The sequence below is a fragment of the Acipenser ruthenus genome, chromosome 1, assembly GCF_902713425.1.
Source record: "Acipenser ruthenus chromosome 1, fAciRut3.2 maternal haplotype, whole genome shotgun sequence".
Classification (NCBI taxonomy): domain Eukaryota; kingdom Metazoa; phylum Chordata; class Actinopteri; order Acipenseriformes; family Acipenseridae; genus Acipenser; species Acipenser ruthenus.
The window spans coordinates 90477291-90496187 of record NC_081189.1 but is presented as its reverse complement, the minus strand read 5'-3'; the positions used below and the strand labels follow the sequence as shown (position 1 = coordinate 90496187).

General features: G+C 38.1%; 1 protein-coding gene across 3 annotated transcripts in view; it reads right to left on the bottom strand.

Annotated features, from left to right (window-relative positions):
• Positions 1-4278: 4278 nt before the first annotated feature.
• The window catches only part of LOC117421195 (tyrosine-protein phosphatase non-receptor type 9-like), a 29260-nt gene continuing 14641 nt past the window's right edge, over positions 4279-18897 (bottom strand). For all 3 annotated transcript variants that reach the window (XM_059031996.1, XM_059032000.1, XM_059032002.1), the window contains 7 exons: positions 18014-18669; positions 11480-11573; positions 10763-10832; positions 8956-9034; positions 8706-8856; positions 5243-5450; positions 4279-4809 (listed from right to left, as the gene is read on the bottom strand). In XM_059031996.1, coding sequence (XP_058887979.1) covers positions 4586-4809; positions 5243-5450; positions 8706-8856; positions 8956-9034; positions 10763-10832; positions 11480-11573; positions 18014-18669 — 1482 coding nt within the window. In that variant the 3' untranslated portion in view covers positions 4279-4585. The remainder of the gene's footprint in view (positions 4810-5242; positions 5451-8705; positions 8857-8955; positions 9035-10762; positions 10833-11479; positions 11574-18013; positions 18670-18897) is intronic.

Sequence of the window (18897 nt, the reverse complement as noted above, 5' to 3'; positions counted from 1 at the left end):
CAGGATGCGCTCTAGTCTGGACGTCGCGAGTTCTAGTCCAGGCTATTCGAGAAGGGTATACTATTGGGCTATTCCACAGCTGACCGTGGACGGGGAGCTCCCAGGGGGCGGCGCACAATTGGCCGAGCGTCGCCCTGGGGGAGGAAGGGTTAGGTCGGCCAGGGTGTCCTCGGCTCACCGCGCACCAGCGACCCCTGTAATCTGGCTGGGCACCTCCGGGCTTGCCTGTAAGCTGCCCGGGAGCTGCATTGTCCTCCGACGCTGTAGCTCTTGGGTGGCTGCATGGTGAGTCCCACAGTGTGAAAAAAAGCACATGCTTCGGAGGACAGTGTGTGTTTCTTTGCCCTCCCGAGTCAGCGCAGGGGTGGTAGCGGTGAGCTGAGCTTAAAAAATAATTGGCCATTCTAAATTGGGAGAAAATAATAAAAAATAATTGGCAACGACTACATTTAAAAAAAAAAAGAATTGTAATGCATGTGGCAGTTCTAAGTAGAACTGTCTGGATATTTAATTAATATATTTAGGAAAAGTCAAAAACGGATATACACACACGATTTACAACGGAAGAGTAATTAATATTTTAAATCCAAAATGGGCCAAATTGATCTGGGATGGCGGTTGTAGTGTTAAAACAGTCCACTAGTAACAGTAGGTCAGTCAACAAATCAATTTGCTGGCAATACAATACGCAGACTAATCGAAAACAAGGGACATTATTACAATAATATACAATTTTCATAAAATGACAAATTAAATACAATGTTCAGGACACTTATCTCTCCCATCTTTAGTTTCATCTGCAACAACGCAGACTGGTTTATGCTGTATTTACTGTAAAACTGCTTGCATGTGTTTCTCGTATACCCTGGACAGATAGAGTTGCCTTAGTTCGAGTCGGGCTCTTCAACTAGGGCAGCAGTGTGGAGTAGTGGTTAGGGCTCTGGACTCTTGACTGGAGGGTCGTGGGTTCAATCCCAGGTGGGGAACACTGCTGCTGTACCCTTGAGCAAGGTACTTTACCTCAATTGCTCCAGTAAAAACCCAACTGTATAAATGGGTAATTGTGTAAAAAAAATAATGTAATGTATGTAAAAATAATGTGATATCTTGTAACAATTGTAAGTCACCCTGGATACGGGAGTCTGCTAAGAAATAAATAATAATGATAATAACTAGTCTTTTAAATTTAAGGGGGCCAGATTGGAAAAAAAGTTAGGAGTAGGGGGGCCAGAGTATTTTACTCTGCACATTTTTAAACAATAATAAATATTACATAACTTAATGTTCATATATTGAACAAGACTTACACATTTTGCCATATGAATAGTACTTTAATAATAGAACAGTGTGAGAATTTAACAGAGTATCATTACAAACATTTTAAAATGTATGTGACAGAATAACTTTAACACCTCAACCACCGTGTCTATTCCTTGTGTTCAGTGGGTGACGGAGTAACGGATTTGCGGTAACTAAATAAATGAATACATAAATTCAATTAAGTCTTTTTAATCCAGGGGGGGTGGGGGGGGGGTTGACGATTGTTTTTTTCAGGTACTTTTCACTTTTCTGTATAGAACTCCAAAATGATTCCACAGAACAGAACTCACAAAACAGCTAGTTGCTTTTTTAAACAACTCGATTCAAACAGCACACAGGCAACCCCAGCAACAGACACAGGCAGTCCATCAACGTAACGCCCACACAACCACCTGTTTTCTCATTATCCAATGATCCAAATATACATACAAAAACGTTTTATACAAGCGTCATCGCTGGGCTTCTGGGTAGTGTAATTTTCAAAGCAATCCATTATTTTTTATAGGAGAATTACAGCAGTAAAACTGTTTGCACAGTTTTTTTGTTTAAAGGTTTTGTTGCAAAGCAGAATTCCATTCCCAAAATGCCAATTCCGTTACCAATGCCTAATTCCGCGATTCCGTCCGTGATCGTGGAAAATCAGTAGCCCTAAATTTTAATTTCATAGTTTTAATACAATTAACATTAATAGCATGCAGTTTGTTTCAATAGCATTACAGTGATAAACATATTTGCTTTGTATTATTAAAACAGTGCCTTATCTGGCCCACCAATTAATGTAATTGAATACCACCAACATACAGTATATTCATGCAGTAGTATTCTAAAATGAGATCTGTGGTGTAGTGTTAAGAATGCAGATCACTTGGAACCATCTGTTGAACACATGTAACATTCACCTTTGCAGACTGAAAACTATTTCTAGAATAATTGTTTTTGCTTATGATTAAAAATTGGATATTTGTTTTGGCAAACTACCTTTTATACAAGCTTTATTTAAATTTCAGAGGTGTAGCTGAATGTTTGTTTTCTTAATATTTATTAAAAATGTGTTGATTATACAAATACAGAAAAATGATATTTCTTTAGCAGTTGACTCAATACTTGGCTCCTAACACCAATGTGTAAATCTAGTAACAGAAAATGAATGATGCACTTTTACACAGATGCTTGCATAATGCAAGATTTTTTTTTTCCCCGCAGCCTGCTTTAGGCATGAAAACAGACCATAGATAAAGTAGATTAAGTAATCATCTTTGCCTTATCCTCTATTATGAATTCTGTGAAATGTAAGATGTCTGTATCTGTTTATATATATATATATATATATATATATATATATATATATATATATATATATATATATATATATATATATATAAACAAACTCAGAGGATGATTCAGAATCAGAGGCAGAGCCACAGTAAATGTCTTGTTTAAATTTAAAGTAAATTGAGATAAATGTGTTGGAATACTGTTTCAAAATTGTATAAATGCAACAAAAATAATACATTGAAAGGGTTAATGCGTGGCCGAAGGTTTCTCACTGATAATGTACCCCTTCTCAGTCAGAACAGTTTCTCCATATCTAAAAAGCTTAGAGAGAACGCTGGTTTGTATATAAACATTGTTTATAACAAATTATTCAAAATTCACAAGTGGCCGTGTGTAAGGCATTTACATATCTCATCCAGGTATATCACAGCAATTGTAGAGCCCATACCAAACTTTAGCTTTTTAAAAACCCACAAGGTTTTTATTTAGGGTCCTCCCAGAATCTGATTAACGTATGCTAAATAATGTTAAATAGCAAGTTTCATGACAATTGCGTAAGTGGTTCTCCAGATATATGGAAACATGTGTGATGTGCAAATAACAAACATACATATTTATGCCTTCACAGGGGATTTTATCCCGTCGGGAATGATAACAAAACATAATATGAAATTTGACAGTTATTTGCCTTGTAAAAATACCCAAACTAACCATCTACACCCCCTTACTAAATTAAGTATTATGATATTGGCAAACATAAATGTCTAGGTTCTGAAATCCACTGTGCTTGACATAAGAGGACGTATGTACGTTCCTGAATCTTGTTTGATCCAAAATCTCATGTTGAGTTCACTGAAAAAAGAAGTAACTTCAGGAAGACAAGAAAAAACCTGTGTGTTTTGTTGTAGAAGCAAAATTCTGTTCTTTTTTTTTAGCATCGTACCAACAATCATTTATTAATACTGTCAACATTTACAAAGCCACATAAATAAACTGAATAAAATACAGTATATAAAATTGAAAAATGACCAAAAACATAACAGAATTATATTCTGTAAATCACAATTAACAGAGCTGAACCAAAAGAAATTAAATTTAAAAACTAGCAACAATAAATTTACCCCTGAGATTACAAAAATATTCAATCCTGGTATGCAAGTATATGTCAGTTGCTAGTATGTATTGGATACATTGTGCTGCAGATAAATTGAAGGCACATACATGTAAGGCAGTGTTGACCACTAAACAAAACACTTTACTCCGTAGTGTCAGGTTGAATAATAAAAAAAAGCTCCTAAAAAAACCTTTTGTATATATTAAAGCATGGCAGTTTGAAAGACAAAAAAAAAAAGTTAAGGCCAATTTCTGCACGTTTTCTAGAAATGTAGTTTGCACTAAGACCTGATCAACACCACAATGTTATTAGTTATAATAAGCATATCCAGTACATGCTTGCTAATGTTATGGTAATCATTAAATGCTTGTCAAAACTTCTATGCACAATATAAATGTATTTTACAGAAATATACAGGCTGCTGCCAATGTTCAAGAAGACATATGAGCAATCTAGGTACTACCTTTGGCTTTTTGGTTAGTTTACGTAACAATCACTGATAACATTGAGAAGTACAGAAACATAAATAATGAACGACAAAAGCTGCAGACAAAACTACACTGACACTGTTATAATGTAAAGGTCATAATTTATAAACTTCCCATTTAACAAAGAATGCTTAAAATCCATGTTCAAGTTTTTCTTTTATTTGTGTACACTTCAAGTGCAAATCAAAAACAAACAAAAATAAGTTGGTTTCAAGTTTGCCATTCCCATCTACAAGTTCTTGAACTCATTGATGCTTTAACGCATAAGACAATTTTTCAGTGCTTTCTCAAAAGCTTTATAAACTGTAGAGATGACACAAGTATATACCTTGCATGTAACAAAATCAACAAGTACAGCAACAGAAGATCCCTCCCCAAAAGTCCTGTCTTACTCACTGTCCGTCTCCAAGTCTGAATCGGACCATTCCACTGGAGCAAGTAAGCCTCTCCTTTGTGCATACTCTAAGACAGCCATGTAACAAAAGTAATACTGGTCCCAGGTCTGAATACTGAATGCACGTTGAGTTCTCATTCTCTTCACTGTCTGGTTGACATCAACTGTACCAATATCCTCCAGTCTGGACAGACAGATGTCAAGAGTGCAAAAGGTACCTAACAAGGAAGGGGAAAAGAAGGAAACTTTAAACCATCTACATTTTCAGATGTAATTTCTTAGCTGTTTGTTAGCCTTGTTTGCAAGTGTTACTTAAATAGTTACTTAAGATGTTTACCAACTACTCCTGCAAACAATGTCATTTTTCAAGTTGCTTCTGAAAGCTACATATTCTTAAGTAGGGTGCTCTGAAAAATTTCCACTAGGGGCGCCATGTGGTCAACTATCACCTCTGAATCTGTGATTTTGTATTTAAGTTTTCACTTTTAAAAAGTGAACAAGAAATGACTACTTACAGATTATTAAGATACATGCCCTTTTATTATGTAAAAATGTTAGTGAATATATATTTGTTCAACAACATGTACTTTAACTATATTATTCTCTCTAAATCCCAAACATAAAATACAGAATTAATATTTTTTCTTGTACCTGTTCTTCCAATTCCTGCACTGCAATGAACAACAATAGGTGGACCTCCAGGGGGACCAGTCCATTCAGACCCGAAAGCCTGAAACGCTGCTTCCTGATGCTGTTTTACCTGGGATCTGAAATCTAACATGGCAGAGGCCGATTTTGGTACACCAAAATCAGGCCAAATCATATACAGATAGTGTGCAACATCTCTGCTCTCTCCAGTCTGAAGAAAAATAGAACAGACACATCTATGAAAGATTGTTACTTTGGCTGTGGGTAACACAGATATAGAATGAAACATTTTAGTATGGCACAATAGGTAGTATTTGTAAATATGTGTGGCTTAACACTAGAACCGCCACAGTGGTCATTTTGACAATTTTCACTTTTTAAATTTAAATTACTCTGCGTGTGTTAAAGAACCACGGTTGTCTGTTCTTGACTTTTCCTAAATACATATGAGTTTACAGCAGTATGTATTTGGAGAACTGCCATCTGGCTGCCTACGTGAGCATATATAGTCTGCTGTCTTATAATATTATATTTAATTATATATAATAATCTATATTTTTGCATTTTGATTTGAGAGCAACTACAGATATATTTGCATTGGCAGCAGAAATTTGGAATAACTTCATTGAAAACAGCATTGCTGGGGCTTCTGAGTGGCGCATCCAGTAAAGGCGCTCCGCACGGAGTGCAGTATGTGCCCTATAGCCTGGAGATCGCAAGTTCAATCCAGGCTATGTCACAGCCGACCGTGACCGGGAGTTCCTAGGGGGCGGCGCACAATTGGCTGAGCGCTGCCCGGGTCGGGAGGGCTTAGGTCGGCAGGGGAATCCACGGCTCACCGCGCATCAGCGACCCCTGTGGCCGATAGGGCGCCTGTGGTTCTGCAGTAGAGCCGCCATATCTGTGTTGTCCTCCGGCACTATAGGTCTGGTGGCATCGCTGTGTATCTGCAGTGCGAAAAATGACGGCTTGGCAGGAGGACGTTTCGGAGGACGCGTGTTCCAGCCGCTGTTTCCCCGAGGTCGGCGGGGGGGTTGCGAGCGGTGAGCCGAGGATACAGATAATAATTGGGAATACTAAACTGGGGAGAAAACCGGGGTAAAAAATTGGCGACGACTAAATTAAAAAACAAAAAACAAAACAGCATTGCCCGTTTTAAGCTAAACATAAAACAATACATGGACAAGCAGCTGTTTCTGACAAAAGCACGGTGTCGCTGGACACAATGCATGTCAAACAAACCTTTGACGATCAAGTTTTGGCTGGCAGCTGACCCTAGCCCTACCTATGCAAAGATGAAACTAGCCCAGCTGGTCAGAGACTGGATGACAATGTGGTACTTAGGCTGATGTAACCGTGCTTAGAAAAAGGGATGAATGTTACCAATGACATATTTTTTTATTTCACTGTAATTCGCAAAACAGTTGAAGAAAAAAAAAAGCCTGGTTGGAACAGTAAAAGCGAGAAGAGTGTTTCTACCATCTGCGCAAAACTTAGTACTCCGTAAAAGCAACCACCGGTGTCCAGTTGTAGTCATCAATTCCTTCGTTTTGTACAATGAATGCACCGGGGAAAATATCACCTTATGATGCTAGCCACGGAGCTTTGGCAGAAACATTTTGATCAGAAAACTGCAAAGCAGCAGAGAAACGCAGCTCAACCTGGATACAGTGCGTATCAAGTGACACACACAACAGAAAACAATGCCAGGTAACTAAATGCAATAAAACTTCTGATATCTGTGCCCAGTGTGAAAGAGCAGTATGTGGTAAATGCACACGACATGTTGAGAAGTGTTACTTCTGTGTGGATTGTGAAAATATGGGGGCTACTTTGAAGTATGTTTCCCTGAATGCGCATTCCCCTTACACAATATGAACCGAGTTATTTTCTTTTTTATAAATAATTTTTGATTTTACAATTCTGTATGTAGGCCTACATGTAACCAATTTACAGCACAATATTTTCTTTTGAAATGTTTATTTTATTATAGTTTTCATTTTTTGAAGTCGTGCTATGCTGTAGGCTAATGTGAAAAAAGCCTTTTATGTTATTTTTGTAAATAATTACTTCGTTTTTACAATTTTGTATGTACATATAGCAGTTTACACCTGTTTACACAATATCTTCTTTTGAAATGTTTATTTTATTAGTTTCATTTTTTTACGTCATGCTTTGTATGCGCTAATTTCTAAAAAAAAAAAACACCCTTATGTTATTTTTGTAAATAATTTTACAATTTGGTATGTACATATAGCAGTTTATGTTTACACTATTTTCTTTTGAAATGTTTATTATAGTTTTTCATTTTTTTTACATCATGCATTATATGCGCTAATTTAGAAAATAAAGCCTTTTATGTTTACTTTTAAATACAGTGTTTCTGCTATGCTAATGTTAGCTATGAAATTCATAAATAAAACTTTTAAGTCGTATCATTGTGTGTCATTTTCACATCGAAGCGGTTTAAAATGTACCTGTCAAAATGACTACCGCTGGCGGTTCTAGGTAGTAGCATAAACCTGGTGGTTCTAGTGTTAATGCTTGTCTAAATCAATTGACACAAAAAAAAAAAAAAAAAAAAAAAAAAAAAACAGTGTACTGCTGAAATACATCTGGGGAAATTGTAAAGGAATACATTCCCAATAAGCTATCACAACTATCTTATGGATACAAGTGTTTAGCAGTATTAAGATACACTTGTGGTTCGATTTGACACAGTCTGATTGTTAGAGATTAAAGTCATTTAACCTGTGAACATGGAAATCGTTAAATAAATACTCTTTGCTATTATATTTAAATGTTTCGACATTTTAAATAAAAATATGTACAAAATTATGACCATATACCATGATTCTAACTTTTATCGTATACAGTAATCCGTCGCATATTCGACTGCGGTGGGACCAGAGTAAGAGTGGTTATGTAAAAAGGCAGATAAATTAATCCTGTTTTAAATACCATTATGCACAGCTGTAACAATTTCTATATTCACACAATTATTGTTCTGAGATTTATCTTTCATTAGGGAGCCGTGCGCGTGCGTGCATTCGCTGCTGAGTGACAGGCACGAGAGCGAGACGAAGGTTGAAGTTGATACACCCCACAGGCGAACAGGATTTATTTACATAGCAACACACTGAACAACTCAAGTGACACTACCAGCAAGGGCAGCGCACAGAGCACATACAACACAGTGTACAAAAACTTTGGTAGGATCTATAATCTCTGAACTAATCTTCTCTGTTCAATAATAAACTAATGCTGATGAAAAGATCGATCACGGCGGATAATCGGTTAGGGCGGATATGTGATGGACAGATACGCGACAGATTACTGTATATGCATCACCAAGTGTTTGTTTAATTAAACTAGTGCATTGATATGAATAAAATGCTTAATATGTGAATAATTATAGTAAAATGACAATGAACATTCAAATATGCATGTCTCAGACATATCTTACCTCCTTGTTGTAAACTTCTAAATGGGAAAGCTTGAAGTCTTGAAACATCTCTATATGAATATTTCTAATTAAAAACTGCCCATATTCTTCAGTTTGCCCAACCTCAAGTGGCCAGTATTGTCCACATTTTATTCTACCCCTTTCCACAACTCTGAAAACAATCACAGGGCACTTTGTAAATTTATGATTTCATTTAATGTTGGATTCTACTCAATAGAAATAATTAACTGGATTGTTATGAAATAATTACCTTGTTGTCATTACAATAATTAAAACCTTTTGTTCCCATACCATACGCCAGAAGTCCCCAAATGTTTTTGGCAAAGGACCTAAATAAATTAATTAGAGTTAGGAAAGTGCAAGACAACCAAGTCTTATACTTCTATACTAACTCAGCAGAAAAAGTTTAAAAAAGACAATAAAAACAAAAACAAACCATTAATCATTCAATGCTGTTTACTGGCGATTACATTTGACTACTCACAACCTCATATTCAATTGAAATGTAACAGCAAGACTTTCAGAGAGAAAAGCTGGTGCATTTCAACCCTTTTACATTTTTTTGAAATCCAAAACAAAATCTGGGGATATTGAAATGGTATATATGGTCAGCACTACGTAATGAGGACACTTATGGCAGACATATACCTTTAAGGGTTTAATGCTTACATTGCACCCCTTGTTTTAAAAATGCAGGGTGTAGTCATAGTGGTCTGGCATCTGTTGGACAAAACAATGGAGACTGCTGAATTTAAACAAAAGCCAAAAACAGAAGTTACCTGTCTGGAGTCTGAACAAAAAAAGAATAAAGAGAGAGGAGCGGCGCTGTAACACAAACAAGACAAGCTTTGCAGATAAATGATGCCGTTTATGGTTTTGTCGATGCTGCTGCTTGATAATTCGTTTTTTGTTTAGGTTACGAACTCTGCAGAGCTAGCTTGTTTGAGTTCGGTGATTTTGAGAATGATGTTGTTTTGATATTGTTGTATTAGGTGAAGCTAATGAAAATGAAAAGAAACCAGGTACTATGATGACCTATGTTTAACTAACTATTAAAGTGAGTTACCATTTGGGGTTCTGATCACCACCCACTTTTGCTAAGCTGGGATATATCCTTTTAAGTTTCTGTGTGTGTGCACGGGGCTGGTGTGGTCATTGTCCAGTGTCTAGGATTAGGACTCTGTTCTGTAGGAACAGCTCAACCGTCACTGATATCTGCTTAAATGGAACACAACTCTGGGAGACGGTCCTTGGCAATGCTATTTATGTTGCTTAATTGGGGCGTCACTTTGTTAATTGGGATACAGCATTTTCAAATGATGAACAGAGATTGTTTTTCAGAGCAAGACAGGTTCGCGTAGCACAGTTTCAATTTCTCAGGCTGCTCTTAACCCCAAAACTGAACTCTCCTGACTCCAATTAGAAACAAGGAATGCAAATGTTTGGGGAAAATGTGGCAGTTATCTGCCCATTATAAATTACATTTTTGCATGATTGTTTTTCAAGAATCTTTTTTTTAAATTTTTTTTTTTAATAGTTGTTCTTTTCCTATACAGTACCTCATTCAACAGGCGTGGCCACAGAGTAAGTAATAAGTGACTAATCTTGTTCAGGAATAAAAAAGCAATTGACTTGTATTTCAAATGATGCATTTAACATTTATTCATAATGTGATTTTATTCTCTTATCATTTAGAAAAAATAAACAATAAAAAAATACCTCTCTTTTGCAAGTCATAAATTATGAATATAAGTGTGACTAAGGTCTTCTCAAATGCCTTGTTTAAATCAGGAGAGCCGATTATTCAGGATATTTTTATGTCTCTCGAGGCGACCCGCACAAAGAAACAGCCATTGGTTCCTTTGCTCTACATTTTAAATATGCTGATATATTAACATTAAACATCTGTTAAATTACCACTTTTAAGCAAACTGTTGTCAAAACATTAAGTGGCTGACCAAAGTTCCCCCATCAAACATCGTAACAAAACCAACACAAAACAAATAAAAGCGCCCCGCCCAAAAAAAAAAGAAAAAAAGAGAATAATCCAGTCTTACCCTGTGCGGCTACGTATGCATTCTTTCTTTTATATCCATCCATAAAACTTGCATTGATATAGTCAGAAGTCTTAAGAAACACAAAACATTAGGTTACTATAAGAGACGCAATGGTAAAATAATGTTACGTTGTAGTGAACTTGACTACAGAGAAAATGATGGCTAGGCAATACCCGTCTTGCAAAAGTAATGGATTAAGTATTTATTAAAAAAATATATATATCTATAATAACATTTATAAAAAAAAACAAAAACATTCCACCAATAGACTTGTCAAATCTTTGTACTGTGCATGTTTGTGTTGCCTTTGATTTAACTGTGCATTTAAAAAATTAAAAAAAAAACAAAAAAAACTATTCAACCTAAAATATGTAGCTGATCTGTAATATTTTATGAAGGGATAATTATTAAACATCGCAAATAAATAAAAAAAAAAAGATAGCAAGTCATTAATCTTGGACGTCATCTAGTGGTGTATGACGGGTAGGAAAATACTTTGTTTCTTGTACCATAACTAAACGTGTATAAACGCTGTAAACTTAATTGGTGTTCTGCATTGCATTTTTCAACACCACTTTTAGGTAACTTCCAAACCCATAGACTTGGTATATGGGGATTGTGGAAGAAGAAAATCATACAAGAATACATGAACATATGTTCCAGACATAAAAACTAAATAAAAAAATATTTTGTGAATAATCTGTATGCTGTTTGTACCTCATCATCATCATCCACAACATTTAGTTTTACTCTGGACTGGTCCAAACATAGAACATCACTGTATCGATTTTTGATCTGATTGCAAGGCTTCCTAGAAAGAAAAGGGGGGGGAAAAAAAGCACAGGTGCATTAACATTACCATCAGCAACCTTGTTAACCGCCACTCAATTGATCCCAGGATTAGGACATGAAGGGTCAATTGCAATAAACTTGCAGATTTAGTACGGAGCTGCATACTAAGATTTTTCTTATTTGTTCCAGTTAGTACGATACCACAAATCTTTAAGTCTACAGAAAATCGCTGGACTACCTTAGTAACGTGTTTTAGTATCCTCTATAGAGCAGGGGTGCCCAGACTAGGTGTACAGGATCTACTTTTCCCATCCTCATCTTAATGCGGTCTACCAGCAATGAACTGTCAAATTATTACATACAGTAAAACCTCTAACCGACCGACCGTCGAGGTTTATACAAGACCTATTTTTTAAAAATTAATTATGAAATACTTTGAATTATGCTTGAATGGCAGATCAGACTCATGTATTTTGAATTTACAGTGGTGAAAACATTAATCTTCCTCCTATTCACTGTGAAAGTGATACGTTTTTGGTTTCTTGCTGCTTGGTCCAGCACTCTTATTAAGGCCCTCACTGCAATATTATAGAAAAAATGGATATACACGTGGGATAAAGCACTGTACACGTAGTAAAAATAAATAAATAAATAAAATATCACAACTCACATGTATCATATCAACTAGCAAGCAAAAGTTTAGCAACGGAGTAATGGTGAGAGAAAGATATTATGACAGGTGGGTTGGTCAACCTGTTTGAATCTTATGGCTGTGTAGTAGTGGTACAAGAAGTGGAAGGGGGCGGTGCGTGTTGACCTGATTGTGTGGAGAACTGAACTACGAACTGACTAGAAATTGGAACAAACAGTAAAAAATATGCCAAACATAGAACTGGGAGTGTTAGCAAAGTATACAGTGCTTCAGGGCTGTGTTATTGCCGGGTGGCGATTTACCCTTCAATAACTTCCACACAAGTTCTGCAGCAGCGTTTCCAGATTAGGCCGACACCGTATTGCGCTGCCAAATTACTGTAAATGTGTGATTTAAAAGAGAAACTGCGAGAAAATAGCAGCAGTAACGGGTAGCATTAGCTACTATACATACAACACCAGTTGATAAAGTTAAGAGTTAAACAGCACCACCTTGTGTGATTATTGAACAGTAACCACGAGAGACCGGAATCCTGGGAAGGGGTTATATGTCCATGCTGCGAATTGGCAAAATAAGTTTTAACCTCATACATTTTGACATTTTCTGTGGTCTACTAGAAACGTGTTTGGGATCGACATCATGGGCACCCCTATTCTACAGGGCAAGAGCACTTACTTTGAGTTTGTGCAATTGAGAACATTTTTAATACGCAGCTGGCGATGATCTTGAGCTGCTTAGTTTGTTGAAATTGGTATTAACTTGTGTACTAGTTTAGTTCCGTCCTCAGTACTAAACCACAGGATCATCCCCAGTTAGTACGCTCCTTTTAGTTCATTGTAATTGATCCGAAGTGTCTGGATACACTTCTTCCCTTTTAAATGGTTACTATGGCAATTGTGGGTGGACAACAGGGTAGAGTGCTACTCCACACAAGGTTGTGAAAGGTCTTCGGACCTCCCTTGTAGCTAGACATTCAGAAAGTAAATGTCTGTACACCTACCTAATAGGTTTCGATTTAGTATCTTTATTAAAAAATGTTACATTTATATGACCAAAGAGAAGTGCTGTTTCCAGCCGAGGACAGAAGCAGACCACTGCACAAAAAACAAGCTAATTGTTAACTTACAATTACTGGAGTACATGCTGTAAATACTATTAAATCTGCAAACAAGGCACCTCTGTTGCAACTCGTTTATGACTGTTTATGTTCTTCACAAAAAGGGGCTACTAGGAGCACCTTGGCCCGGTGCCCAATTTTCTCCACCCACAGCGGAAGCAAGGCAAGCGGTGGGAAGGCATAGAACAGTTGCCTTCGCCACTGGTGTGCCAAGGCATCTACCGCCAACGTATCTCCATCTCCTAATATGGAGAGCCAGAGAGGATAGTGGGTTGTTTCCTGAGAGGCAAGAGATCTATCTCTGCTCTCCCGAACCTCTCCCAAATGAGGCTACCACCTTGGGTTCGCCTTCACTCTAAAGTATTGGGATCCTCCTTGAGAGGAGGTCAGCTGCCCAGTTTTCCGGAACCCGGACAGTACTGCAATGGTACGGGGTCGGTGTACCGGGTAGGTACGTTAGTGCGCAATGGGGGTTACACATCCCCTGCCAATCTAGGCAATGCCCCAGCCAAGGCTGGACGCATCTGCTCAAGCAGCAACGGCGCTGTGCAACAGGCGGGTGCAGAGCTGCAGCTCTTGTATACAGCACTTACTCTAAACAGGGCTGGTACAGTATATAGTACTTGTAACAAAAAAGACGCTGTCTCAGACAGCACAAGCAGCAACGCCGCTGTACAGTATGCTACAGGCAGAAGTACTGTAAAAAAAGATTAAAACAGTGAGTCAAGACTCAAACCAAGTCCGCTGGTACTAGACGAAGGACGGTACCACTGTTTAAACCAAAGTACTGACTTTGAACCGAGACTGAACCGAAGTTGAACCGAGCACAGTAATTTAAACCGAGATGAACCGATAGGTATGGTACACTTAGTACGATATAAACGGCACACTCGGTACAGCACTGGTGTGGTAAACTCACTCGCTATTCGGTACGTGCACAGGGTTGGAAACGGGGCAGGTCTGCAACCCATAGTTACTACAGAAGCAATATATAGGGCTGCCCACCTATATAGCTTCAGGCAAACCAACACAGCCTTTGCAAGAATTCTGCAAGCAGAACTAATGTGGCAACGAGACACTGGGATAAACTGCAAGCAGTCTAACTCAAAGCGCATGTCTCGTTCAAACGCAGGACTGCTGAGCCCAACAGCTGTGTTTGTGTTTCTGTGAAAAACAGAAGAAAAAAAAAAACACACAAGAGAAACAACTCTCTCACACAAAACAGTAATAACACGATTCGTTTAAAATATATAGTTTTCGTAATAAAAAAAACTAAACACTTTTTTTTTTTTTTCTTCAATCAAAGCTAGCAGCCTGTGAGAGCACAATCTAACAATCTTGGGTTGTATGATCCCTGGGAAGGGGTGACAGAGCCGCCTGCTACATGCAGGGCACAAGGCCGCTGTAGGACGTTACAGAACAACAGACTGAGTGCCCAATTATGTATAAATAGCAATTACTAATACAACATTAATAATATTGCATAATATACGTGTAATACACAAAAGCAAATAAGCAGATAAAATAAACGTGTTACTTATCTGTTCGTAGCTCTCTCGTCAGGTTCAGATGAAACGAAAAATGATGACTGTGTGTGTGTGTGTGTGTGTGCGTGTGTGTGTGTGTGTGTGTGTGCGTGTGTGTGCGCGCAGTCACTATATCCTCGGGGGTGGGCACAACTGTGTCACGGGCTCAGACGAGCAATCTTTGTTATATCTATTCAGGTTACAGGGTCTTTAGGAAAGAAATACCCATGAGGTAATGGTTACATTTCGTACTTGATAGGGAACTAAACAAGGAAAACCCAGACAGACAGGCTTGAGGAACTCCTGGATCAACTATCAATGAAGGATAGAAATGTAAGCGAGCTGGACCGAGACACTGAAGCAGGAACCGAGTTGGAGGGATAGAACGAAGAAGTGAAAAGTGCCCAGGACTATCAGGAGTGACTGATCTTGTGGAACACCCGTGCTGCGGAGCAAGAGGATGGAGGCAGCTCTGCCAGTTCAGTCGTCTCTAGGGTAAGAAAACAGCCACCTAAAAATAATCCTTTAAAAATAGTAATCCTTTGGCAAAACTTCTGGAGCCAGTATGAAGTGTCAATTCACAATAATATTAGCTTACGCAAAACAGACAAATTTAATCATCTCAAATCTTATTTAAGCAGAGCATCAGCAAGTGCAGTTGCTGGATTAGTAATTCATGCCCATATAAACAAATAGTTAAACCTGACTCCAGTAAAGAGATCCAGCAAAGTAGCAGCTTTGCGCTAGCTGTACGATGAACGCGAGATTCAAGTGTGCAGCTTAGATGCCATGGGAGTAGCACCATACACATATGGTTGTCTGTTGTGCCCAGTATTACTGAATATCACCCTGGAAGACATCACACAGGAATTTAGTCACCAGCAAGACACAGACAATAAGTGGCTGGTGAACGAGTTTATGAGATTCCTTCAGAGGGAGGTTGAAAGCAGGGAAAGGGCTGTACCGGACTAAAGTTGCTGTAACTCTGACTAAAGTTGAGGACACACCTGAAGAAACACAATCGAGTTACAAACCCATTCAGATACATTATGAGCAAAGGGCAAAAAGATCCAATACAGCAGCAGCACTGCACACAGCCAGCCTGAAGGAGAGAGCAAACTGCATCTTCTGCGACAAACCGGACCACAGGTCCAAGGTCTGCTCAGAGCTCACACGAGAAACTAGGCGTGAAAAACTAAGGAGGCAAGGGAGATGCTTTGTGTGTTTGGGATCAAGACTCATTGCGAAATTCTGTAGAACGAAAGGAGTAGCGTTTGAAGTATGTTATTTCATTAGTGTCACCAAGAAACATGGAGAAGAAAACAGTACTGCTACAGACAGCAACAGCTTGGGTTGAAGGGTCCGTGAACTGACATTTAGTTCACCGTTTACTAGATGGAGGCAGCCAGCTAAGTTTCATTGGTGAAGTTATTTCCTGGTCACTGAAGCTGCCGACTGTAGGAGAAGAAACGCTTAATTTGCATATATTCGGGACAGACGCACCAAGGAGAACCAAATACAAAAGAGTAGAAGTTTGACTCAAAACCACCCGGAACGATCAGTACGTAGAATTAGAATCTTTGGAGATGCTGAAAGAAAATGTTGGGAACGGCATTGCTTGGGTTTGAAGAACTTTGTATAGTACTAACTCAAAACAGAAGCAGTTCTAAACTCCAGACCGCTAACTTTTGTTCATAACGATAGCGGAGAGGCACAACCGCTGACACCTGCGCATTCTCTCATAGGACAACGACTTATGGCACTGCCACTGCAGACATTCTCACAGTCAGACAACATCACTGTCAAACAAGAGCAAATAACCAAAAAGATGGAAATAGACAGGGACTGACAAATAGCTTCTGGAACAGATGACGAAAGGAATACTTAGAGGAAATGTGGTCAGCTCACCACAGCACCCAGACAGAGCAAACACAAATGAAGGTGGGGGATTTTGTGCTAATTCAGCGAAGACAAAATGCCAAAAACAGATGTGGAAGAATTGAAGAATTGTTCTACGCATTCGTTGTTGTTGTTTGCATCTGCCTTCAGAAACTGTGTTAAGAAGACCAATTCAGTTACTGCACCCTTCTGGAATTTCTTTTGCTGAACTTTAATAATGGTTCATCGGGCAGGAGGTTGTTGCAAGTCGTGTATGACTGTTTATGTTCTTCACAAAAAGGCAGTTACAAAGGGGGACTTTAGTGTATATAACAAAGACTACATTACCCAAGATTCTTGGATCCAGAAGATCACGTGATAAGAGAAAGGAGCGAAAACTGTTTACTATGTTATGAAGCCTGCTGGGTTTATTGTTGGCTCAATTCAACAATAGAATGTAAACATTATGGAATAAAAAATAGTTTCATTGTTGACGTTTGTTCCTTTATAAACAAATAGTACAGAACAACTATTCTTTTCTGTTTTTATTACACTGTGGTTAAATGATGTTCTGATAAATATATATTGCTCTATACTGATCAAAACAAATGCAATTGGAACTTCTTTCTAAGTAATTCTGTGTCAAATCAACAAAATCCAAGAGGTATCCCCACTTTACCATATAAGGTGCAGAACATTTTGTATAAGTTTTGTGGAAATCCTAGATGGTCAAGTGGGGACCACCAGTTGAATTGACATGGGCCTATTTAGAATTGAGAACATGCTGACATTTAAGAATTGCCTCCTGCATCTATGAATTGTCTGGATTATTGTGCCAGTTTAACATATATCAGAATCTTATAACTGTGATGAAACTAGCTCAGCTCCTTGTGATGAAGTAGGTGGCTGTGGATAACTATACAGTTATCTTTAATTCTGTATCAAGAAAGTATATCAAGAAATTATGGTGGCCAATACATAGCATGTATCTTATTGCTAAGGGATAGAACAGTCTAGGCTTAAAGCAATCAGCAATCCAATGACCAAACATGTAAATAACAGAACTGTAAAGGATGGAAAAAATATCTGCTTTGCAAAGGGCTTCGTTATTTATTTATTTAGTGCAAAGGGATGCATTTTTTTTTTATTTGTAGTAGCTTCGGTATTTTTTTTTATAACCTTGTTTCTAAAACAACTAAACAATAAAGCACTATCATTTTATCAGTCAAATGGCAATAATTTGAAATGTTGACTATATGGTAAAAACAACAAAAAAAAAAGCTTACTTGGAGTAGTCAAATGTTCCAGATGGAGGTTCTTTCCTGATTTCCTCATACTCTTGATATATACCTTTCTTCTTCTTCCTTTTTATATGTTGTACAAGCTCCTGAATATGCATCCCTCCATCCTCTGGCAAATGAATGGACATCTCCATCACTGAAGGCAATGGACGGGATTTCTGCGGCAGGGGGGGAACAGCTAATTCTTCAGAGGCATGCTTGTGTAAAGGCGTGTCTGGTGGGGTTTCTGACTGTGGGGGAGGCTTGCGACCGTTTGTGTTGACACTAGAATCTGTGTCAGCACCGTCATAGTTCGCAGTCACTACAGGACTGTTCCAGTTCTGCAAACTACCCAGAGAACTGGGATCAGCATGCAAGTTGCTAGTCCGGTTTTCATGATAATGATTATGTTGATGTTTGGTGTTGTCAGTTACAGTCTGCGGAGTACAATTCGAGTTCAGTCCATCACTAACAGGATTCTGGTCTAAGGTGTATGATTGAAAAAGACTGTCCATGCAATCCCCATTTTGCTGGCCTTGGGTGGAATTTACACAAGATTGGATCCAAGCTACATGGCTGTATTTAGATGAGCCTCCAAGATGCTCTGGCAACGATTCCATTGGTATGTGGTTTGCCAGCTCATGAGCTTTCACAGTGCAGACCTTAAAAAGTAACACATACATATATTAAATCCACTATTCCTTTTTTCAACCTTTTAAAATAGCTAGTACTGGCTAGGCCTATTGAACACCAGTCGGATGTTACATATCATCATAATATTGGGTTAACTATACCTACAATGAAAATATTGTTTTTGACACAAGTGATAAGATCAACTGGAAACAGGAAGCATGAGTATTTACGGTACGCTTTGTACCATACTGGGAAAG